At 44.4% G+C, this 24,604-nt stretch overlaps 1 protein-coding gene across 29 annotated transcripts in view; it reads left to right on the plus strand.

Moving 5' to 3' along the window:
• Window positions 1-24,604, plus strand: part of FAM81A (family with sequence similarity 81 member A) — a 122,416-nt gene that overhangs the window by 29,943 nt on the left and 67,869 nt on the right. Inside the window, exons 1-6 of one of the 29 annotated variants that reach the window (XM_065547993.1) lie at window positions 2,178-2,343; window positions 2,868-2,977; window positions 3,084-3,124; window positions 15,205-15,328; window positions 22,276-22,343; window positions 23,665-23,938. In XM_065547993.1, the coding sequence (XP_065404065.1) occupies window positions 22,297-22,343; window positions 23,665-23,938 (321 nt within the window). In that variant the 5' untranslated portion in view covers window positions 2,178-2,343; window positions 2,868-2,977; window positions 3,084-3,124; window positions 15,205-15,328; window positions 22,276-22,296. Of the gene's footprint in view, window positions 1-1,595; window positions 1,762-2,177; window positions 2,344-2,458; window positions 2,677-2,867; window positions 2,978-3,083; window positions 3,125-3,989; window positions 4,156-15,204; window positions 15,329-22,275; window positions 22,373-23,642; window positions 23,939-24,604 lie in introns of those variants that run through there. The other 28 variants (XM_065547992.1, XM_073995919.1, XM_045395550.2 and 25 more) reach the window with 28 other exon arrangements.

Here is a 24,604-nt window from a genome sequence, read left to right on the forward strand (position 1 = left end):
ACTAGTGTAGGCTTAATCATTGTACATTAAAGTTTGTCCCCTTGGGATTCAAAACAAATCACTTGGAAAGAAAAAAGATAGATAAGAAGTGGGAAGTCGTGGGCCTGATTCAAGACCACATTGAAAGCCGTGTTCTTAGGAGAAATTCATGTTTTGAAATAATTATTAATACAATTATTTGTCTTATTTGCTAATTGGTATGATTTTTATAAAGGAAATGAAAGTCAGCCTAAATAGAAGGTACCGACATATGGCAAGAGCCCCTCACCTTCCAGGTCCTCTCCTTCCCTACCTTTGAGAGTGAGGGAGTCTTACAGCAAATGAAAAATCAAAGTTCGGTTTTGATGGCCAGAAGTAAGAAGGCACTTCCTCTGTTTTATAGGTAATCCATTCTGAGGAATATTAGGATCTACTACCACTCTCCTAGGAAGCCAGGAATGGGTGCCTTGAGGCTCTGGCACCTCAAGTAGTAGAGGGGGTAGGGTCGGTATTGGGGTGGGCGGGGAAAGGGGACAATAAGAAGAGGAGGAAACAAGACAGAGGGGACGTCATGTGTCCATCTGAGATGCTCTCCATATGCACTGACAGGCACCCCCATGGAGACAGGCAAGAAACATTTTGAACCTTTTTCTAGACTCTTGGTGATGGACTCTAGGTTTGAATGGGTACTTTCTGCTAACCCATGCACACCTTTCCAGATGTTGTGGCAAGTTACAGCCAGAAAGTCACTGGGACACTGAATGACAGTGTCAACACCACGACATAGGATCCAATTCAATATGTATTTACCTAGTACGCACCATGCACCAGGCAGTGAGAATCTAACCCAGAGAGGAAAGAATAATCATTGAGATTTTGCAGCACTAAAGAGATGCCGTTAGATCAGATCTACACATCACAAGACTCAAGGCCATTACTCTCCTGGTCACAACGGCAGTGTTACATGTGTCTGTGATTATTTGGTGAATGCTTGTCAGGCTGTAAGCTCTGTTCGAGCAGAAAGTGATGCCTCTTTTTTTCATCTTCACCATTGTGTCTCAGGGCTAAGCATAGTTTCTAGCACTTGGCAGGCATCCAATAGATACTGTTGTCTGAATGAATGTTACAGATGCATTAGCGCTTTGTGAAGGGTATTAGCCCGTTTTACTGGTGAGGAAACAGTCGCAGAATACCCAAGATCACACACAAATAACAGTCTTTAATACTAACAGCCCCTAAATAATAATCCTGCGGGAGCGAGGATTCCAAAAACGCTCAGTTGAATCCACAGTTCGGGCTCTTCTACCATGTCGGGCTCCTTCCCCTGGGTTGGAAGGGCTCAGGCTCGGGGGAGACAGACAGGAGCCCCTGTGCTGGGTAAGCACCAGTGTCTGCGGAGGAGGCACGAACCAGATGAGGCGAGGCGGGCAAAGGTCGTGTACTCCTCAACTCCGCTGAAATCCCGCCCACCGAGAGGAAGAATAATTATGAGTGAATGGGTTTGCGCGTCCTGATGAGAATCCAAAATCGAGAGGAAGGTGGAAAGAGCCAGGACGCGCTGGGAGGGGATGAAGCTGATAGGAGAAGAAAGGACTGGGAAGAGGAGGGGTGTTCGCGGTTCTTTCTTGCGTCGTGTCTGCTGCGATGAGACACGATCCTGGGTCCTAACTGCAGGTGTCAAGGAGATTCAGTAAATGACACTTGGCAGCCCCGGAGGGTTCGTTCACCTGCACAGGTGGGGCGTCACCGTGGCCTAATCAAATAACTTCTCCCCAATTTGAGGTGAGGCGGGGGAGATAACTATTTTTGTGGGAAAGCGGTTTAGTAAATAAGGTATATTGGGGCTCTGGAGAGAATTGCAATGCCACCACCGTGGCTATGATCTCCATCAGGCACCATTTCAACACGTCTCCGAATCAACCATCCCTACAACAGGATTTATTTTCCAATGAGCGAAATCCCCGCCCGCCAACTCCAAGGCTCTTGGATGCGAGCTCTGTGGGAAACAGCAGCGACGAGCAGAGGCTATTTTGGGTGTGGGAACGAGGAGGGAGGAGGGGCGGCGCCGCCAGGCTGGGCGCGGGTGCGCGGGGAAAGCCTCCAGCTCGGGCTGCCACGGCAACCGCGTCCAGGCAACGCGCCCGGAAGCGGCTCGGGCGGCGCGCGGCGGCTCGCGCCCCCCGGGAGCCGCGAACCCTGCCGGGCCGCGCGCCGGGCCAGGCGGCAGGCGCGCGCTGATTGGACGGCGCTCCCCGCGGCGCGGGCCCGCAGCCGGGCGCCCTGCTCAGCCAGCGCCAGCGGCCGCCGCACCCAACCGCGCCGGTGAGGATATGGGCAGCCGTGGCGCGCCCGCCCCGCGCGCCGGTGAGTGCCGCGCCCCGGGAACCCCGACCGGGCGGCCTCCGGGGCTGGGCGGCGGGAGCTCCCTGGGACGGCCGGTGACCTTGGGGCAGCCGCTCAGGAGATAGGCGTAGGGGAGAGAGAGCTGCGCGTGGCCCATGTGACATGCCGCGGGCGAGAGGGTTAACTGCATGTGACGCGAAGGGCTGAAGTTGGGCACAGAGCGCAACTGGCGTTGCATTTTCGCGGGGGCTGCATGCTAGCGAACCAACCGACGCCCGAGGGACTGTTTGGGGGAGCTGGGGTGGTGCACGGATTACCAGGGGTAAAGGCGAGTCAGCCGAGCCACGACTCAGAGTGAGTGACCTTGGGCAGGTTAACCATCTGTTCTTCCGCCTCTTCGCTTTTTCTCATCTTTCAAAGGAGGGGCTAGGGGGTCTTTGCAGTTCCAGAATGCTGTTGTGCCATCCTACTGCGAGCTGAGAAAGAGCCCTAAAGTACGGTTCTGCAGGTACCGGAGATGCAAAGCTTGACCATGTTTATTCCAGGAGGGGTTTCCATTAATTGGCTCCTAAAGTGGCAAGAAATGTTATCGTTGTCTGAAAGATTATGGAGCAAGCAGTTGGTGGTCCGGAGAACGGCTTCTTAAGATGCACAGGTTAAAACCTCTTAGGTGCCCTAAAGACATGAACAAAATCAGGATTAATGCTCCTAAGTTCTTCTTTCCTGTAGTTAATCTAATAGGAAACTTTGTATTTGAACAGGTAAAATCAAAACCCAATCGTGGCAGGCAGCAGCAAATTGAGTGAGTCATTTCTTCAATGTGCACGAGGTTTATGTGTGTGTGTGCGCGCGTGTGTGTGTGTGCGTGTGTGCGCGTGCGCTCTCGTCCTCAGCTTGAAGTCTGTGTACGGCAGTGTTAGAAATTATTTCATAGGAGTAACCAGAAATAACGCTAGAATGATTCGAATCCACAAAAGTGCAGCTCTCTCAGAAGCAGGGGCAAACGTTTGCAACTTGCTTTTAAAATAAGAGTTAGGTTTGTAGAGAATAAATATTGAGAACCATCCCCAGGTTTGCACACTGTATCTGTCTTGTGTGCCCTGTCACTGACGTGTGTGTGTGTGTGTTGGGGGGCGGGGGGATTCCGTGGCACTTATCCTATTTTTAGCATTGACTGGTACTAAAAAAGACACTTCCATATCCACTGTCTATAAAGTTCCCTCTTCCACGGAGGGGAAGGGAGGAAGTACCCTCTCACACGTATCCCTGGTTGCCCCTTCTGACTTTCTACTTAAAGGCTGCCCTTGATTTTCATTCGAATCTGATATCATTTGTATAAGAATGTGGGTTGGGAAGACACAGTTTCCAATGTTAATGAATAAGCTTCTGCAAGCTTGTTTACCTGAGGGCTTAATAACCTTTAATGTGTTACATGTTAGAAATCTGATAGCGTATGGACGGAACAATCCTGAGTGCCCAGGGATTCAGCCACGGAGCCCTACCAACGCTTTAATGAACCACACCCCATGGTGCTTGGAACCCTCCTTAGTGCATTATTCAGCCTCCTCTCTCTGCAGGCCACTGGGCTGTGTCACTCCGACCTGGCTTTCAATGTCTGGTTTCTTGTATCCTGCAGCCACACTTTTGCATTTTCATTTTTTCTGTAGCTGATCCCACCTTCTCTCCTGAGCGCCAGAGCCTGAGTGAACAACTTCCCGCAGAAGAGCCTTCTCTAGTGTCCTCTGCCTCTCACCAGAGTAGGGAGGCTCTTCCACTTGCTCCTTAGTGCTGCCTGCAAACCAATGCACCATCACCAACCAAGTCTCTCGGAAGGTAGTGCTGTCTGCTTATGCCCCTACCCTCCTTCTTATCTTCTGGTCCCGACCTCAGGGTTCCTCAGAATCACCTGGGACATTTTGAAAAACTTGGTCATTGGACTCCCTCAGATATACCAAATTAGAATCATTGGGGGCTGGGGTAGGGTGGGGGAGTAAGACCTAAAAATCCCTATTTTAAAAACAAACCCCAAAAGGAGGAACAGCAGGAGAGGATGAAGAGAAGGCAGAACTCTCTGGGCAGTTCTGATGTACACCCAGGTACAGTGGGGATCTCTTCACTTAATGCTACAAAAAAGTGATAAACAAACAAAAAACATGACCAGCCAGCTTCATTCTCTTCTCTGCTTTGTCTTTTGCCAGGGACTTTGGGGTTTGTGTTGAAGCTCTCTTAATTCTTTGACCTTGAAGTTCCTCAACATCTATTCCTAGAGCCTCAGTGTCCACTTTGCTTCAGCCAACATCTTGGACTTGTTCAGTCTTGAGCAAGACGGAACCTTCGAGATCTTGAACTTGGACTTCAGCCTATTTAGCTGATACTACCCACATACTGCTCTGGATTTTAACCATCGCCGAGGACCCTGATCCCTTAAGCACTTGCTGTTCCAATCCTTCAGCCCATCTGTGACTCTGTTTCTCCACTTGGGGCATGTAGGTTGCTAGCCATTTCTGTTCTGTCTGGGATCCCAGAATCCTTTGTTTCAATGTGTTGGGCTTCTCATATTCCAGTCCTCAATCCAAAATCACCCCCCTTACTTGCTTATTCTTCTCCCAGCCTGCCTCATTATCCAGGAGGAAGTCACAAAGACTTTTGGACAGGTTCCATTGAAAATTTACGCTGGCTCTAATTTCACCAGATAAATTCCCACTTTACCTTCCTCAAGACCCCCAAGTGTCTTTCTCTTCCTCTCTTTGTCCTTCTTTATTTCCTCTTTATCAAAGGAAGAAAATGTCTACAAGTCCCTTCCCCAAGGTTAATCCACATGCACTCCACACTCCTCATTCTCTGGTCTTGACTCCTTCCTTCTCACCTCTTTTGGGAACTGGCTGCATTTGTTGTTCCTCTTCTCCAGTGTCTTTGGTCCTTCCCTACTCCGCCCCAGCCCTTACTCCACTATACGGGTCATCCTCCCCATAAGAAACTATGGTAGGGTCCTCGCTCTGTCCAGTAGAATTTTCTGCGGTGAGAAAAATATTTTATATCTGCACTGTCTCATAGGGTGGTCACTATCCACATGTGACTCTTCAGCACACGAAATGTGGCTAGTGTGACTGAGAACCAAGTTTTCCACTTTAGTAAATTCTAAACTAATTTAAATCCAATTGAGGTAGTCAGATAGGGCCAATGGCTCTCGTATGGGGCAGCACTGTTCTTGACCCTGCTACTCTGTTGAACTGTCCTCAGATTGTCTTCTTTGTCCACTAACCTATTCTGGTTTCACCCTCATCTTTCTGTTGAAACTGCTTCCTTGGAGGGCTCTGGCATAGGTGTCCTGGCTGCAGATCTGAGGCCTTTGCCCTGTCCTTCTTCTCCTTGGTCCCTGCCCTGCGTCTCCTGGCAGCGGTCAGCCCTTTGTGCCTCTCTCTCTCCCTGTCTCCATGATACTGGTTGTCCAGGCCTACTCGAACCTCATTTGTTTCCTTTTTCTTCCTGGCCTGTAGACACAGGGATGCTGTGAGATCCTGTCCTTGGTCTTTCTTTTCCTTTTTCCTCTTCCCTTCTCCCTGCCCCAGCCTCCCCTCTGAGCCCACAGTAGTATTTAAAGAGCACTGGGCGCTTTCCCCGCGCCTCACTGGGCGCCCTCGCCCACTTGTACTACTTCCTCTAATCCTTACTCCAACTCTGTGAGGGAGAGACTCTGATTACTCCCGTTATGTAGGTGCAGAAATTGAAGTCGAGGGAGATTTGAATAACTTAAAGAAAACACTGCTTTCAAGGAGCAGATCTGGGAAAGAGACTCCACCAGTCTGACCTTAGAGCCGCACTTTTAACCCTGTTTACTCAGGGCCCCCAGGTACCTTCAAATCTATATTTTGGGCCCTGAGCTGTCTCCCACATTTCACTCAGAATGTAATACTCAGAAGCCTGGCTGCTTTGTCTCTACCTTGTCATCCTGGCTTCTGTAATAATTTTTTCCCTTTTTAAACCTTTTACTTTGAATAATTCAAATTTATAGAAAAGTTACAATCATTGGCCAGGTACAGTGGCTCACGCCTGTAATCCCAGCACTTTGGGAGGTCAAGGTGGGTGGATCACCTGAGGTCAGGAGTTCCAGACCAGCCTGGCTAACATATAGTGAAACCCCGTCTCTACTGAAAAAATACAAAAATTAGTTGGGCATGGTAGCGAGTGCCTGTAATCCCAGCTATTCAGGAGGCTGAGGCAGGAGAATTGCTTGAACCCAGGAGGTGGAGGTTGCAGTGAGCTGAGATCGTGCCACTGCACTCCAGCCTGGGCGACAGAGCAAGACTCCGTCTCTAAAAAAAAGAAAGAAAGAAAAGTCGTAATAATTAAAATAATTCCCAACATACCTTTCAACCAAATTCTCTAAATATTAATTTTTAACACGCTTGCTTTACCTTTCTCACTCTGTCATATTCTCTCGTTCTCTGTCTCTGTGTCTGTGTGTCTATGTGTTTATGCACACACATATGTATACACACACACACACACACACACACACACACATATGTTGTCATTTTCCCTGAACCATTTTAGAGTAAGTTGTAGACATGGTACACCTTTGTTCTCCTAAATACTCAAGTGTATATTTCCTTTTAAAAAGGACATTTTCTTGTATAAGTGCCAAAATCGGAAAATTAGCATTAAGAGCTATTATCTAATCAACAGGCCTTATTCATGTGTCATCTATTGACCTAATAGTGTCCTTCATAGCAAAAGAGGAGGAAAAAAAAGATCTTTATTGTTTTGTTTTGTTTTTGAGACAGAGTCTTGCTTGGTTGCCCAGGCTGGAGCGTAATGGCACGATCTCGGCTCGCTGCAGCCTCCACCTGCCTGGTTCAAGCGATTCTCCTGCCTCAGCCTCCCGAGTAGCTGAGATTACAGGCACCTGCCATCATGCCTGGCTAACTTTTGTAATTTTGTAGAGATAGGGTTTCACCATGTTGGCCAGGCTGGTCTTGAACTCCGGACCTCAGGTGATACACCCGCCTCGGCCTTCCAAAGTGCTGGGATTATGGGCGTGAGCCGCCGCACCTGGCCAAAAAAAGCTTAAAAAAAAAAAAGATGTTTTCTGGTCCAGGATCCAATCCAGGATCTGTGTTACATTCATTGTCATGCCTCTTTCATTTCCTCTAATCTGGGACAATTTCCCAGTGATTCTGTCTCTCGTGAACCTTGACACGTTTGAAGTGTGCAGTCCAGTTACGTAGTAGAATGCCCTGTAGCTTGGCCTTGTCTGATGTTTCTCATGAGTAGTGGAGTGTGTCCTTCTCAGTGCATTCCTTGATGACATTAGTGCCGTCATCCTCTTCTGTGTAACCAGAGCTTGAACACCTGGGGTTATTCTGACTTTCTGTTCCTTACACTCCCACATCCAGCCGGTCATTGGGTCAAGTTGAGGTGTTCCCTGCACAGTCTCCCTCCATTCGTGCCTTCCTTTCTACTCCTACTGTCTGTCTCCTGTTTGGGGCAGTTGTGGAGTGAAGGCCTGTGCACACTGGCCTCAATCGACTGTTCTAGCCTAATCAGCCACTGCTTAGCAACAGGAACCCAAGGGTCCCATAGTCCTCAGCAATTGGTATTTCCTCTGCTTTGCCCCCTCTCCACCCCTTCTCATGCTGCTCTGAATTCACATCATTTACCCCTTTGAATATCAGACTCAAATGCCTGTTCCTCAAATGCTTTTCCTGATGGCCCAGTTCAAACTGATCCTGCCTTCTGCCCAGTGGCACTGGCCAGCCCCTGCGTTCTTGCACAGTGGCTTGCTAATGTTATTTCCCTGCAGAATGGAAGTTCCTGCAGTGCGGGGGCTGTGTCTTGTTCAGCAATGTGGAGGCTCAATGAATATTTGTTGACTGGACTAAATTATTTGATGAAATCATTAAGCAAGTACACAGAACCACCATGGAGCTGTCTGCTAGCACGTGGTATGCGATGGTGGATGTGAGACCCATGCCTTACCCGAAGAGTCAGGTGGGTGTTGGCTCAAAATAGGATCTTTTTAGTAAAACGGTGGATAATTTGAGAAGGCATTTTCATGTTGTAAGTGGGAAAAATGATTCTTCCCTGATGACATCTTAACGTCGTGTGTATGTGTCAAGACAAAGAAAGAGCATATTTGATTTTTTTTAAAAAAAGAGTAGAGAAACTAACATAGCATATTAAAAATGGCCCATCTAGTTCTTCACACGCCAAATGAGCAGCTGAATGTGAGAGGAGTAGTTTCTCCAGCTCCCTTCCTCCCTGGGAGCCCTGGAGCCACCTGCCTCCTCTGGCTGTCTGGCCTCCTGTGTCTCCTCTGCTGTCCTTCAGCACTGCCTCCCCACCTTACTCACTGTTTCTCTCCTCCCATATTTCACTCTTTCTGTCTGTTCCTCTCTCTTAATTCTTCTACTGTTCTCCCTCTCCCTATTGACTGTTTTATTTTATTTTTTGACTTATTGGATGTGGTTTTATGTTCCATGAGTTTTTCCATATAAAAGCAGGTGATTTTTGCAAAAAGAGAAAACCCAATTGGTTTTTATGCCTTGGTGGTCTTTTGTTGACTCCCTTCCATGCTCAGTGGTTCTTGTTATTTAAAAAATGTAGTTATCAGTGATAATAAAATGGTTTATCGGAAGGAACATAATTACCTCTTTCTGGTACACCAGGAAAATTACTAGGAATGTGCTGGTTGATAAATATCAAGAAGCCTAAAATTTTCAGTTGCTGCCAAGGGAACATTGGTACTTGAGGTTGAAAATCAGATTTCAGTGTGGTGAAAACTCAGATTTCCGGGTGGCGAGCTGCTGAGCTTACTGGGAACTTCAGTCTTCCTCCTTGAAGGTGTCTGCACTTGCTGACCGGCGGTCACCCCCTGCCCCACTTCAGAACGCGTTTGTGGAGATGACATTCTCTCTGGATGAAGCAACTACAGAAGTGCAGGCAAGAGATTCTGCTGCCGTCGCTGAGTGTGGCTTAAATAAAAAGCATGTTTATGTGGGAGAGAATGTGTGGGGGTTGCTTTCGCATTATGGAATTCTTAAAATTGTTGAACCGGGAAGATGTTATTCAGAAACCCCTGGTGCCTTCAGCTTGTTTTTTGTTTATTTCAGGTTTCTTTTTTCCCCCATTTTTAATTATCTCTGGAAAAACTCAAGAGTCCTCCCCTGCTCCTAAAATAGTTATAAAATTAATGTGCTGTACTCAGGTCGTTACTCCACATAAAAGAGTAGAAGACTACCATGTTAAGCAGAGAAGCCCAGCCTCCTCTCTCTGAGTGTGAGAAAAAGGGCATAGACTGGAGACTGGATCTTTCTTCTGAGCCTAAATTCTTAGCTTTTCAGCCAGCGATTCATAGAGGGTAGAACCAAAAGTCACCACCGGCGTTCTGTCTGTACCAGGGTACACAGAATCGTGCCTTCCCCTCCTAGTTTAGTAGGTAGAGAGTTTACATGGGCTTTTAATAATATTTTTTCTCTTCTAGCTGTTGCACTTGGCAGATTTCTTTTTTAACATTTGGTTATGTGTCTTTTCTAATGCTAGAAGAAAAGTTGCCAAATATTGCTGTTGATTATAATAAAACAACCTAAAAGTAATGACTTCTTTTTTGGTGTGAGTGTCCGGGCACGCTGCAGGGTGACCTCCAGCCTCCCGCCGAGCTCACAGCGTGAGTGTCCGGGCACATTGCGGGGTGACCTCCAGCCTCCCGCTGAGCTCACAGCTGGAAGGGCACCTTCAGTCAGCAATCGATACGTCATTTGGGTAGAGCAACTCAATAATGAAAACAGTGGATCTTCCCAAATTAGAAAAACAGAAAGGCGAATGAACGAATATGTATGAGTGTCCCGTGAAGAGGCGCTGTGCTAGGCTTTGTGGAGATTACAGGTTCTTGTAGGATGTGGTTCCCGCTGCCCTACAGCAGCTCACCTGGGGTGACATAATCCGTGAAAAATTCAAATAACAATAGAAGATTTAAATAGCGTTTCAAAATAGCTGTTATTAATAGAGGAGAACAAAAACTAATCTGTTTTTGCAAGGATTCTCCTAAAAATGTTAACATCATTCTAAGCTGTGGAGAGTGGATTGAAGCAACATCAGTGACCAGTCATTGGGTTCTAGGGGTCTGTCTGTAAATCTGTCTGGACCTGACAGGCCGTGTGTGCATTGCAGATTGACTGCCTCCCTTCAATTATGCAGAAATCTCTGCACTGGCTGGAAGAGCACTGTCAATGGTTTAAGCATTCTAAAGTTCACCTTTGTGGGTCCGAAACACATCACCCCTCTCCCTTCTACCTCCAACAGAATTCCCTTTATGAATGTGATAGAATGGAAGGGAAAGAGTGCAAGTCTTGCTAAGTGGACTGAAGGTCATTTTCACAAAGGGCATTGAAAGTATCTGCTCTGGGACCCCGTGAAGGGACTTGCACTTTTCCTGGAACCTCAAGTTTTTGGAATACTGTGCTGGCGTCACTCCAGAACCACTGGACCTGTACAACATGCTGATTCCCTGATGCACAGGCGATCCAGGCTTCAGTCCCAGCTTTGATGAGAGCACCAGCCTCAAGCCTTGTTCTGTGCCCACAAGGAAACGAAAGTAAAAATTGATAGCAAACTTACTTTAACTAAACCGTAGTCTTTGCAGCCCAGAATCAGGCTTGTTTCTTGGTTTTGATTGCTGTAAATGAACGATTTATCCTTTTTATTGTTATTGTCGTTCACTGGTTCATTCTTTTCTTCAAGAAGGTTTTATTTACATTTGTGTCATTGTGAAAATAGCACACTTGTTGAAGTATTTTGAAAATTAGGAAAAGCAGAATAAAAATGTACCCAGTGCCACTATTTACATTTCGATTTATTTCTTTCCACTCTTTTACAAGATATGACTATACTAATACTTCTAGTGCTAGAATCCTTGCCTCACGCTCTCCAAGATGGTTGTAGGATTTCTGGATTGCTGAGATGATGTACAGTTGCAAAAATGTCAAGATGTGTCAGGTAAGCTACATCTGCTGTTGGCCTAAGGACAGATGTTTTGGTGTGAGGATGCCCAATGTCTTAGAGACCGTGTAAGTCCTTGATGACGTACCCAAATTTCCCTAGATCGGCCTCACAGCCATAATGCCATGTGCATTCCTCAGTATGCTAGCCCAATATATTTCTCCCAAGGACGGCTCAGCTATTCTAAAAAATTCTGATCAGGAGTGGGGAGAGGTGAGCTGTCTATGAAGGAGACAGAGTGTGCTTATTTGCACTGTTTTCATTTCCTTTGCACATAATTTGGAGGCACTTCCCCAACTGGGACAGTGCGGTTAATTTGTGGAAAGCTCCTGCTACTAGCATTGGTCCTTCCTTTGGCCTTGTCAATCTAGATACATTGGCTTGGGAAATTAGGCATCCTGACCTCAGTTGCACAGCCCTCTTCCTCCTTTTACCAAAGCACGTGATTTAGCCAGATACCAACTATCCACACCACAGAGATCATTCCAGCAATTTGGCATGGGGAAAGTTGGTAGGAGGATGAGTGAAGGGAGGGGAGGGAGAAACAGCGTTAAACGTAGCCTCAAGACCATGGAGGCATCTAGGCATGGAGGGAGGAGGCCTCAGATACAGGAGAGAAGGCAGGCAGATAATTGGTGGCCTGGGCACTCAGCAGGGCAGTGGTTACCTTGTCCTTGACTTTGAGTCTCCTACCTCATCCATCTTTGCTGGCCCATGGTCAAGCAGTCTTCTCACTGTGGGGAGAAAGTGAAGGGGGAGGAGCAAGAGGAGCAGGATATGGTAGTGGTGGCAGTGGTAGTGGAGGTGGATAACTTCAACATTTGCAGGGTTGGCTGGGTGTGGTGGCTCAGGCCTGTAATCCCAGCACTTTGGGAGTCCTAGATGAGTGGATCATGTGAGGTCAGACGTTTGAGACCAGCATGGACTACATGGTGAAATCCCGTCTCTACTAAAAATACAAAAATTAACTGGGTGTAGTGGTGAGCACCTGTAATCCCAGGTACTCGGGAGGCTGAGGCACAAGAATCACTTGAACCCGGGAGGTGGATGTTGCAGTGGGCGGAGATTGCACCACTGCACTCCAGCGTGGGCCACAGAGCAAGACTCTGCCTGAAAGAAAAAATAAATTGCAGCGTCCTTTAAACTCATGAGTCAAAATGTTTGCACCATCTCAATTGTGGTGCCTTGGAGCAAAGCTCTGGTTCCCAGGCCCTGGTTATAGTTCTAAATAATGTGTACTATTGTGCATTGTAGGATGTTTAGTAAGATAGATAGATAGATAGATAGATAGATAGATAGATAGATAGAGTGTACTATAAATCCACCTTGGTGGGTTTTGTTTTTTTTCTTTTTTACCTTAGCATTATAGCAAGGACATAAATACATAAATATATTCTTAGCGTTTTTTTGTTTTTTAGTTTTTTTAGAGACAATATCTAGCTAGCTCTGTTACCCAAGCTGGAGTGCAGTGTCACGCAGCCTTGAACTCCTGGGCTCAAGCAATCCTCTTGCCTTAGGCTCCTGAGTATCTTGGACTACAGGTGTTCACCACCATGCCTGGCTAATTTATTTTTTGTTGTTATTTTCTTGTAGAGACAAGGCATTGCTATGTTGCACAGGCTGGTCTTGAACTCCTGGCCTGAAGCGATCATCCTACTTCAGCCTCTCAAAATGTTGGGATTACAGGCATGTAATCCACATGCCTGGCCAGCTATTGATATTCTTTTGAGTGGATGTGCTGTGTTCTAACTGCTCTTCTATTGTTGGGCATTTAACCAATAGCCATTTATAGAAATATTATCATCTAGTCAAGATCACATAGTATTAGGTATGGTTAAAATGCTTTAAGAGTAGAGATTTCATGGGGATTAGTTACTTTGCCATGGAATTCCAATTTCATGGTCCTAGAATGTATAGGGCAAGAGTGAGTTCTGTACATCCCCTGGAGTGTCCAACAATTTAACTCCCCTTTGAACTCTTGGTTTACATATTTTTTTAAGTGGGGGCAGGAAGAAGTAATTTCCTTCTTTTAAATTGACACAGTGAAAAATTAAGAAGTAAAAGATACATTTAGTCAAAGCTCCCAGTGTTCTGTCTGTTCCTGTCTATTTTTCACTTAGAGAGAAATATGACCCTGACTTGGTATTTGTCATTTCCACATTCATCTTTAGATGTTACAGATTTGGCATATTACTTGGCATAATTTAAACCTTTATAAAATGACATTGTGTAGTGTTCATATCCTTCTTCAGCTTACTTTTTTCACTTAATATATTTGTGAGATTCATTCACATTGGGGCTTGTAATTATAATTCATCGTTTTCTCTTTCTTTCCTTTTATTTATTTATTTTTTTGAGACAAAATCTCACTCTGTTGCTCAGGCTGGAATGCAGTGGCGAGATCACTGCTCACTGCAGCCTTGACCTCCCCAAGCTCAGGTGATCCTTCCACTTCAGCCCCTGAGTAGCTGGGACAATAGGTGTGTGCCACCACACCCAGCTAATTTTTTTTTTTTAATGGAGATGGGGTTGCCATGTTGCCCACGCCCACTCCTGGGCTCAAGCCATCTGCTGCCTCGGCCTCCCAAAGGGCTGAGATTACAGGCCTGAGCCACTGCACCTAGCTGCTAATTCATTTATTTTCAATCCTATTTGTTCTTTCATTGCATGAGTACGTCACAGTTTATTCCTCCATTTGCCTAATGATGGGCGTTCATTCCCACCTCCTCATTTTTTTGCTATTAGAAACAATGCTACCTTGAGTATTCTTGCAGATGTCTCCTTAAGAGCACATTTGGAAAGTTTTTTGAGGATTCGTTAGTAGTAGAATTATTAGGTCGTTAGGTTTGTGCATCTTCAGCTTTACTAGATATTGAACACTGCTTTCTAAAGTGGTAGTATCAATTCACACTCCCATCTGGTGTTCCTGTTGTTCCATATATATTCTTGTCAATACTTGATCTTATCAGACTTGATTTTTTGGCAGGCTGATGTGATGTAATGGTATCTCTGGGGGATTTTATCTCTTATGGCAAATTAGATTTATTTTATAGTTTGCTTCCATTGGCCAGAACAGAACCAAAGTTACATATATTAAAAACAACAACAACAACAACAACAAAACTTGTTCAAGTGCTTATCCTTCAATATTCTTTTAAGATTTGCCAAGCAAGACAGCCATTTGGAAATCTATTTAGACTTAAAACTTAGATTATAAAATAAATATTCTATTTCCAGTGAACAGAATTACACCCTGTGTAATTTGGTATTAGAACCTCAGCTGACTCCAACTGCCCACTGAGTACAGGTGACTGTCAGTTGGCTGATCTCTGGATGCTGTATTCTCTTGGTTAGAAGCAAGTCACAGGTCCCACCCACACTCAAAGGGAGAGGACCATGCAAGGTGTGAACACCAAGAGACAAGGATGGTGTCGGTGGGGGGCGCACCTTATGAGTCTGTCCACCACAGCAGGGACCCTTTTTGATCATCATGTTTCAGCATCATGGGTTCCAGTGTCGTGGGTTTAGATCAGCATTGTTAGGGTGATCAGAGACTATCCGGAGGCTGACTTACCCAGCCTGGTTCCCACTGGAAGTGAAATTCCAACATATTAATTCACATCGAGAAAAGTAGCTGGCAGATAGACTTAGGCTTGTGTTTGCCAATTCCTGTGTACTCTTCTTTTATGCACAGCTATATGGAAAGCTAAAAGATGTGGTTGGTGAGTATGGACTCAGGGCAAGGAGTGAATAGGATTATCTTTACGCTAATATCATTGGACCATGAGAGCCTAATGCATCTCCCTGTATTATAGAACTTTTCCTGCTGCCCTGGATTCTTAGGTCCTTGGAAACACCAATAATTTTTTTTTTTTTTTTTTTGAGATACAGTCTCACTCTATCCAGACCAGGCTAGAAGGCAATGGTGTGATCTGGGCTTACTACAACCTCTGTCTCCTGGATTCAAGTGATTCTTCTGCCTGAGCCTCCCGAGTAGCTGGGATAACAGGTGTGGACCATCATGCTCTGCTAATTTTTGTATTTTCAGTAGAGATGCGGTTTCATCCTGTTGGCCAGGCTGGTCTTGAACTCCTGACCTCAAAGGATCCATCCACCTCGGCCTCCCAAAGTGCTGGGATTACAGGCATGAGCCACCACGTCTGGTCACCAATATGTTTTGTCTCTTCAAACTCCGCTTTTAGTAGACATGCTGTGTATACCATCCTCCTTTCTGGTTGCACATTCCTTCTTGAGCCAGAATATAATTCAATTGATTATATTCAACAGCATGAAATTAATTCAATTCAGTTATCTCTCCTGGACATTCACACACCCAGCAAACATTTACTGATCAGCTCTGATGTGCCAGGTGCTTGGGATATAGCTGTGGACAATACAGCTCCTCGTGGAGCATGCAGCATAAAGCCAAAGATGGATATTGAACTAGTATGATGAGTGCTTGCTGATTTCAGTAGTGAGTGTCAGCAGTGTCTTGGATCGTTTTTATAAATCAGCTGTTCCCATCTCTTTCTGATTCTTCAGATTTCATTGTCAGAGTCCCATCTTAACTTGGATTTTACAGTCTTCCCCATTGACTTTCTACACTACCTGCATCATTTTGTAGAGCAAAGGAAAGGAAAATAAGATACCAAAAAGCTGAACTGATCCATGATTATAAATGCTATTTCAGTGAAAATGTCCATCATTAAGAGACTAGCTAGCAATTATGGTAGATCCATTCAGTGGACTATCATGCAGGCATTAAAGATGGTGATGTAGGCTGAGCATAGTGGCTCACATCTGTAATTCCAGCACTTTGGGAGGCCAAGGTGGGAGGATTACTTGAGGCTGGGAGTTTGAGGCCAGCCTGGGCAATATAGTAAGACCTCATCTCTGTAAAAAAATTGAAAAATTAGCCAGATATGGTGTTACGGGCCTGTGGTCCCAGCTACCCTGGAGGCTGAGGCAGGAGGATTGCTTGAGCCTAGGAGTTGGAGGCTGCAGTGAGCTATGACCAAGCCACTGTACTCTAGCCTGGGTGACAGAATGAGACCCTGTCTCACAAAAAAAAAATTTAATGGTGATGTATATCTTTATATATTGACATGGAATCATGCTTATGATGTAGTGTCAATTCGTAAATGCAGCATACACATAGTCTATGAAGTATTATATTATATTATATATTTATTTATTTTGAAACCGGGTCTCACTGTGGCACCCGAACTGGAGTGCAGTGGCATGATCTCAGGTCACTGCAGCTTCCAACTTGCCAGGCTCAGGTGGTCCTCCTACCTTAGCGTCCTAAGTAGCTGGGACCGCAGGCATACACCAACATGCCTGCCTAATTTTTGCATTTTTTATAGAGATAGGGTTTTGCTATGTTGCGCAGGCTAGTCTTGAACTCCTGGGCTCAAGTGATCCTCTTCCCTTGGCCTCCCAAAGTGCTGGGATCATAGGCATGAGCCACCGCTCCTGGCTGAGAGTTTTATTTTAAAAATCATATAGGTATTCTATCAGATGTGCATAAAGGGACATTAGCCAGGGAAGGGAAAGGAACCAACCCTTACTGGAAGCTTATCCAGTGCCCTAAGGCCAGACACTGTTTTGGATACTCCATAGCCTTCTGTGGCTAATGCCTGGTGATGCAGAGGCTGAGGTCCTAGGTTCAAATCTCTGCTCTACTTCTCCTTAGACACGTGATGTTGGGCCAGTTGCTGAACATTTCATAGTCTCCGTTTCCTCTGGTTCAATGTTGATAATAAGAGTAATCCTTTACAAACAATTGTGATGATGAATTAAACTAATGCACATAAATGTGCTTCGTGAGTACCTGACCTTCACGAGTAAGCAGTTACTCCTTACATTATGTGTGAGCAGCTGTTAGTTATGTGACCCCCAACCCAGCCAACTCAGGTGGGCCCGCTGAGATTGTACAGATAGTGGGGAAGCCGGGATTCAAGCAAGAGCCTTTCTGATCCTACCAGCATGTTTTCTGTGAGAGAAAATTATGTTGGACTGTAGTTATATAAAGGGAGAGTGAGAGAAAGAGGGATGAGAGAGACAGTAGAAGAAGGAAAACAGGAAGGAAAAATGGGAAGCGAAGAGAAAGGGCAAAGGAAAATGAAGAGGAATCAATGGCAGGGAAAGCAAAAAAAAAAAAAAAAAAAAAATTGTAAGAGAGGAGGCAGGGAGAAGGTAAGGGAGAAGAGCTGGAAGAGGGTAGGGAGGGAGGCAAGAGGAGAGAGAGGAATGAGAAGCCCTAGGTGAATCTGCATGCCTCTCCTGCTACTCCAGCCAGATCCCATCTCTGGGCTGCCTGAATTCCCAGTCTAGTCACCAGGGCCTTGGGCCTGCATGCACCACTGTGCCTCCCCATCTCCTCCGACTCCTGCTTGCCTGGGAGGCCCTTGCCTTCCACCATCCCACAATTTCCTATCACTCCTCAGGGCCTGCCGATCAAGTCCAAAGGCCTGAGGGTGCTGTTGGAGGTGAGTTAGAGAACAACTCCCAGCTGTCTTTCCAGACAAACCTTCCACTGTTCCCACCCTCTATCCTTTCACTCTGTTTTTAGCTATAAGGAAATAGGGTTTTCTTTCACCATCATATTACAACCGCTTTATTCATAAATGCTTTGCCTATTTTCTATTCCGATGGTTGGGCATAATGTATCAATCCTATATTTTAATAGTGAAATGAAAAATTAACTGTTTTTACATGATTGATATTCAACTCATTAGTAAAAATTGTTGTTTTAATTTATTAAATTCATTTACCATTTTACATTAAAATGGTATGGCAGGTTTTTCTACTCAGTGTCACGTTACTTATAAAACCATAATAATTGGCATTAATGTCTTCTTTTTCATTAAAATATTAAAATACTCATCTCTATGTATATCTACTTCCTTTTTTGTTTCTCCCTTTATAGAATCCTCATAATCACAAATAATGATTTAGATAATAGCAGTTCACTTTAGTCTTCTGTGAACTCCTGAATTCTATTTATATATTGCATATTTGGGGCATTTGGATTGTTTTTCTTTTTTCCTTTTTTGAGACAAGGTCTTACTGTGTCACCCAGGCTAGAGTGCAGTGGTGCATTCGTGGCTCACTGCAGCCTTGACCTCCCAGGCTCAGGTGATTTTCCCACGTTAGCCTCTCAGGTAGCTGGGACTACAGGTGCATAACACCACGCCCAGCTAATTTTTTTTTTTTTTTTTTGTAGAGACGGGGTTTTGCTATGTTGCCCAGGCTGGTCTCAAACTCCTAGGCTCAAGAAATCCTCCAACCTTAGCCTCCCAGGTGGGACTACAGGTGTGTGCCACCATACCTGGCTAATTTTTTTTTTTTGATTTTTTGTAGAGATGGGATTTTGCCATGTTACCCAGGCTGGTCCCAAACTCCTGGGCTCACCCTAGCCTCCCAGGTAGCTGGGACTATGGGTGTGTGCCACCACACCTGGCTAACTTTTTTTTTTTTTTTTTTTTTTTTGTAGAGACGGTGTTTCACCATGTTGCCCAGGCTGGTCTCAAACTCCTGAGCTCAAGCGATCCACCCACCTTAACCTCCCAAAGTGCTGGGATTACAGGCCACAGTGCCTGGCCCCGGATTTTATTTTTTGTTATTTTTTCCCATTCTTTTCTTCTTGCTTTACCTACCTGTCCCTTCCCCCAACTTCTCCCAATTTTAAAACCGTGTAAAGTGGAGATTGTTTAATATATTGTTTAATATAGTGGAATCACAGCACAATCAAAACAGCATGAAACCCAGACCCGTGTGATAAGGTTGTAGACAGACCTGTGGTATCAGTGATCAGACTTACAAACGTACAGGAGATGATAACCTCAGGCAGGTAAGCCAGAATTAACAACAGGAAGATCTGCAAACGATGCTTGGGAGGTTATTTAATCCTGTGACTTATTCATTATCAATCTTTATTCATCTGCAATATAGATCCCACTTTCTGGCAAAGATTCGTGATGCTAACAAACCAAGCGACCTGCCAGATATGCAGATCCTCACCAGATTCATAAAGGGCACCCATTCTGAATAATGTGTCTTGTGAGCTCATACCTTATGAAATTTCTTGTCATAGAGCTGCATAGCACTTAGGAGGGTTTGCTTCTGAAAAGCCATCTCCGATAATCAGTGGTGTGGCTTGACTTTTGTGGCTCTGTTCAGGTAGATGAAATGACCTTCAGAGAAGGGAATGCCAAAGTCTCCATTCTTTCAGATACTTATTGAGTGTCTAATATTTGGGATTCAGTCTTGGTAAATAATTATACTTTTTAACTAAACTGTATTGTCTTATATCTTTATTGCTGCAGTTTCTGATCTGGAAGTGCTGGTCATTCACTCAGTCATTAACAAACACTTATGGATACTTCTAGGTCAGCCCTGTGTCTATTAAGATTTGAAACATGCCCATAAGGAGCGTGTCGTTTAGTAGGGGAGCTTGACTATTAAACAACTAAAAAGAATAGAGTATAATAAATAGTATGTAAACAGATAAAGAGCTGGAGAAATGCAAAAGAGAGAACCATTTTATAGACTGGAGGGGCTGGTGAGGCCTTAAAGAGTGCATGAGTTTTCTAGGCTGGCAGGGGCGGGAAGGGCATTTCCCATAGAGCACATGCAGAGGCGTGATGGCAGGAGAGTGCAGGACATATCCAAGGGCGGTGGTGGATGGGGTGGCAGGGGGAGGGTTCCGGGTGACTGGGGCAGGTGATTGTGGTAAGGAGTGGCCAAATATGAGGCTGGAAGAACAGGTTAGGCAGGCCAGAGCATGTTCAGAAGAAAGGAAGTAGAGGTTGGAGTATTGGAGAGAAAGTGTGGAACAATCTCTCCATCCCCTATTTTGGGAAAGCCGACTCATTCTCATCAGTTCTTCCTGACCTAGCTGCTACCCAGGAAAAATCGACCTCTCTCCTGTTTTCCCTCCCCATGTGTTTTTGTTCATAGGGTTAGCCACTTCACCCATTGTTTTTGTTTGTTTGTATTTGAGACAGAGTCTCCTCTGTTGCCCAGGCTGGAGTGCAGTGGCGCTATCATGGCTCACTGTAGCCTCAACCTCCCTGGGCTCAGGTGATCCTCCTGAGTAGCCTCCAGAGTAGCTGGGACTACAGGTGTGCATCAGTATGCCTGGCTAATTTTTGTATTTTTTGTAGAGATGGGGTTTCGCCATGTTGCCCAGCTGGCCTCGAACTCCTGGGCTTGAACTCCTGGGCTCAAGCAATCCTCCCACTTCGATCTCCCAAAGTGCTGGGATTACAGGCATGAGCCACGACCCATTGTTTTCTGGTTGGTTTAGATGACTTCTCCTGAGAGAAGGGATTTTTGTTTTTCCTAGTTAGGTTACTTAATTAGCTAATAGATGCCAAATACATGTTTCTTAAGTTAGGCTACTCTGTAGATTAATATCTCAACTGAGATGTCTTACAACTTTAAAACTGTAAAGATTCTGTGATCCGAAATAACAGCATTTCCCACACTGGCCTAATTTTATTTATGGTAGTCCCCCCTTATCAATGGTTTCACTTTCCACATTATCCAAGGTCAACCATGGTCAAAAATGTTAAATAAAAAATTCTAGAAGTAAACATTTCATAAGTTTTAAATTGTGTGCTGTTCTGAATAGTGTGATGAAATCTTGTGTGATCCTGCTCCCTCCTGCCCAGAACGGGAAGCATCCTCTTGTCCAGCGTGTCCACACCATGTATACCCGGCCCTGTGAGTCACTTAATAGCCATCTCTGTTATCAGATTGATGGTTGGGGTATTGCAGTGCTTGTGACCAAGTAACCCTTATTTTACTTCATAATGGCCCCAAAGTGCAAGAATACTGTGCCTAATTTATGCATTAAACTTAATCATGGGTATGTATGTGTAGGAAAAAGTAGTATATATAGGCTTCAGTTTCAGGCATCCTCTGGGGGTCTTGGAATGTATCCCCTGCAGATAAGGGAGGGCTACTGTAGGTCTATATGGCAGAAATTCTTCTCTTTGACACTGAAGAACTCTTTGGGCACCATAGCTTGTTTGGCATGAATGACTTTTTTTTCCTTAAATGTAATTTGTTTCAAGTTCTTTGTCTAAGAAAGTGAAATGTTCACATTTTGAAACTCCAAAAATAAAACACTAGAGAGATGATGCCAAAACAGTGATTTCAATCAGAAATGCTTTCTGAATCCAGCATCTAAATGAGAATTAATTATGGAATCTGATCATGGTTAGTAGGCACTCATTGTTTTAAGGCAATTGATGGCAGTATTGAGGAACCTAAAAAAGTATTTTAAACGTTCTCTAGTGTTTTTCATATTTCTAATGAGTTGCGATGGCCAAATGTTCCTTATATGCAAGATGAAATATGAATGATTGTATCTTATTATAAAGTTTTCAAGTTCTAATGAAGAATATCATTCTCGTTCCCTTGGTGGGTAGTTATCTTCCCACAAATCAGATCACATTGATCATGTGCTATTTTATTTGAGATTAATTTAGAAATAAGTACTCTTCATTTACGATGGAACAAGTAGTAAAAATTTTCTGAGATCAAATTTACTGAGGTAGTTTCCTGCAAATTTCTACAGAGAAGTATAAGATTGAATAAGCCTATTAAAGACACTCTAGTTTCTGTTAAAGTGGTTTCTCAAGCTTGAGATGCAGATTTGAAGTGAGGAAGCTTCAGGAAACTCCATTGCACAGTCCCTGTTGATCTGTCTTGCAAGGCTTAGCTGTATTAATTTCAGAAGAGCTTTGATTTTGCTTGATTGCTTTTCTTCTTATTTGGAAACATATGCTGTTTATTTCATGTATATGATACAAGGCATTTAATAATATAACTGATCAGTGTTTCAACATAATTTATGATCCACTTAGCAGCTTAATAATAAGCTTTTGAGGTTAAGTTCTAGATATAAACTGTTAAATAATTTAGTGCTTATTTTTTCAACAGATGTGAATTATTAAAAAGAAAATGGCCCAACGGAGCACTGTACTTCCTTCTCGTGTCACCAAGGAAAGGTATAATTTATGGAAAATATGCATCTAAGGTATACTTTTCCTTTCCACTCATCCCATGGGGGCTGCTAGTGGGTGTGATAGTTATAAATGAAAGCTTGGGCTGTCACATTATCCAAGAATGGTTTTGTTCAAGGGCAAGAGAAACACTGTTGTGTCCTCTAGCTTTCAATTTATAGGATACTGTGGACCACTCAGTGACCCCAAGAAATAGAGATTTCACAGTAGTCCTGCAGTAGGTAGTCCTGTCTCGACAGTAGTCCTGTCGAGAGTGAAATATAACTCTGGGGACTTGAGGCTAACATCCCTGTTAAGCTTTTCCAATCAGAAGTTGCAGATTAGGGGCCTATCGGCCAAAATTGGCTCATGAAGTACATTGCTTGGCCTGCATGCTCTTGAATACGCTTTTTGGAGACAGGGTCTCACTCTGTTGCCCAGGCTAGAGTGCAGTGGCACAGTCACAGCTCACAGCAGCCTGGACCTCCTGGGCTTAGGTGATCTCCCACCTAGCCTTCCGAGTAGCTGGGACTATAGGTATGTGCCACCATGCCCAGCTAATTTTTAAATAGTTTTTTATAGAGATAGGGTCTCCTTGTGTTGCCCAGGCTGATCTTGAACTCCTGGGCTCAAGCAATCCTGCCACCTCAGCCACCCAAAGTGTTGCAATTACAGGTGTGAGCCACTGCGCTGGCCTTAAATACTTTTAAAATGAATCGTTAACATTTTAAAATCAAGTGATTTCACAATCAAATCTGAATTTGCTAGCTCTTCTTGAAATATCTGATGATCTGGAAAAAGGGACCTGAAGTCCCTGATGGTTACTGATGGGTGCAGCAGAACCGTGGCTCCCTTTAGCTGGGAAATACCCTTTCCAGTTCTCCAAAGTCCCTAACACTCCCTATTGCCTCATATGTAGTATGCTTCACTCATTGATGTCACCTGCCTGACCCATGTAGGCATTGAGTTTGTAACCACTGTTTCAGAAAGGGAGGAGGAGGAGAGCATGTTAGGAGACTTTGTTTGAACTTGATCTTGATAACATAGATTATATTGGGGAGACATCTCGGTGTACCAAAGTCTGCCAGCCTCTTGCTCTTGGAAGCCATGGAGACCACTTCTAGCACACTTAAATCTGTGGGCATGATTATTTAAAGATCTTTCCCGGCTCATGAAGAAAACTCTTTTAGGCAGAAATCCTGCCTCAAACCCTATTTAGCATGTGGTTATAGATAATTTGTATTTCCAAACCTCTCTGGGAAGTTTTGAATCTGGCTTTAAAAATTCTCTTTTCCCAATGAACAGCCCTCATGATTCCCTTCTGCAGGCGAGTGAGAACCATGCCCCGACACAGCCAGTCCCTGACCATGGCACCGTACTCATCTGTAAGCCTCGTGGAGCAACTGGAAGACAGGATCCTCTGCCACGAGAAAACCACCGCCGCCCTTGTAGAGCACGCCTTTCGGATTAAAGATGACATTGTCAACAGTTTGCAGAAAATGCAAAACAAAGGGGGAGGTGACCGCTTGGCCAGGCTTTTCTTGGAGGAGCATATCAGAAACATAACTGCCATAGTGAAGCAACTTAATCGGGATATCGAGGTAAGGTTTGTGAAAGTCAGGTGGCCTATGTCCCTTGCCACAGAATTGCCCCATGTCAGGAGGTCACCCAAGTCTAATTCCTACCTCCCAGGCAGTAATGCATTTAGAACAAAGCTGTCTGTCTTGTCTATTCTTAATGATCGCCAAGGAGACAGCTTGTGGAAATATCCTAATTAAATTTATTCCAGTATTTGATAACAGTGACTGTCAGTGTTATGTTTAATCTAAATTTACCTTGCTGATTATTAAATGACTTTATTTTGTTTGACTCTTAATGAAGAGAGGGAAGAACTAGTCAAATAGTTTCTCTCTGTAATCTTTCACATCTTTGAAGACAGCTATTAAGTCAGTTACTAAGGTCAGACTTTGTTGCTTCAGGTTAAATGTTTCTAGTTCATAATGATTATATGTAATACAGTTTATAACTCAGACAATTTAGGCATTCGAATTGCTCCTCAGACTCCCCTTTTTATTGCTGTAGTTCTCTTTGGAGTGAGACCAATAAAAGGCCAATATTGTCTATTTTTAGAATTGGTAGATTTACTGCTATTTATTGAACAATCACAGGGACCACACAGTTTAGTTCAGGAAGCTTCAGATCATTTAGGGCTTGGGTTTCCCTCACTACTCAATGTTCATATCTTTCACATGTAATGATTGAATATA

Source organism: Macaca fascicularis, chromosome 7 (genome assembly GCF_037993035.2).
Source record: "Macaca fascicularis isolate 582-1 chromosome 7, T2T-MFA8v1.1".
Classification (NCBI taxonomy): Eukaryota; Metazoa; Chordata; class Mammalia; order Primates; family Cercopithecidae; genus Macaca; species Macaca fascicularis.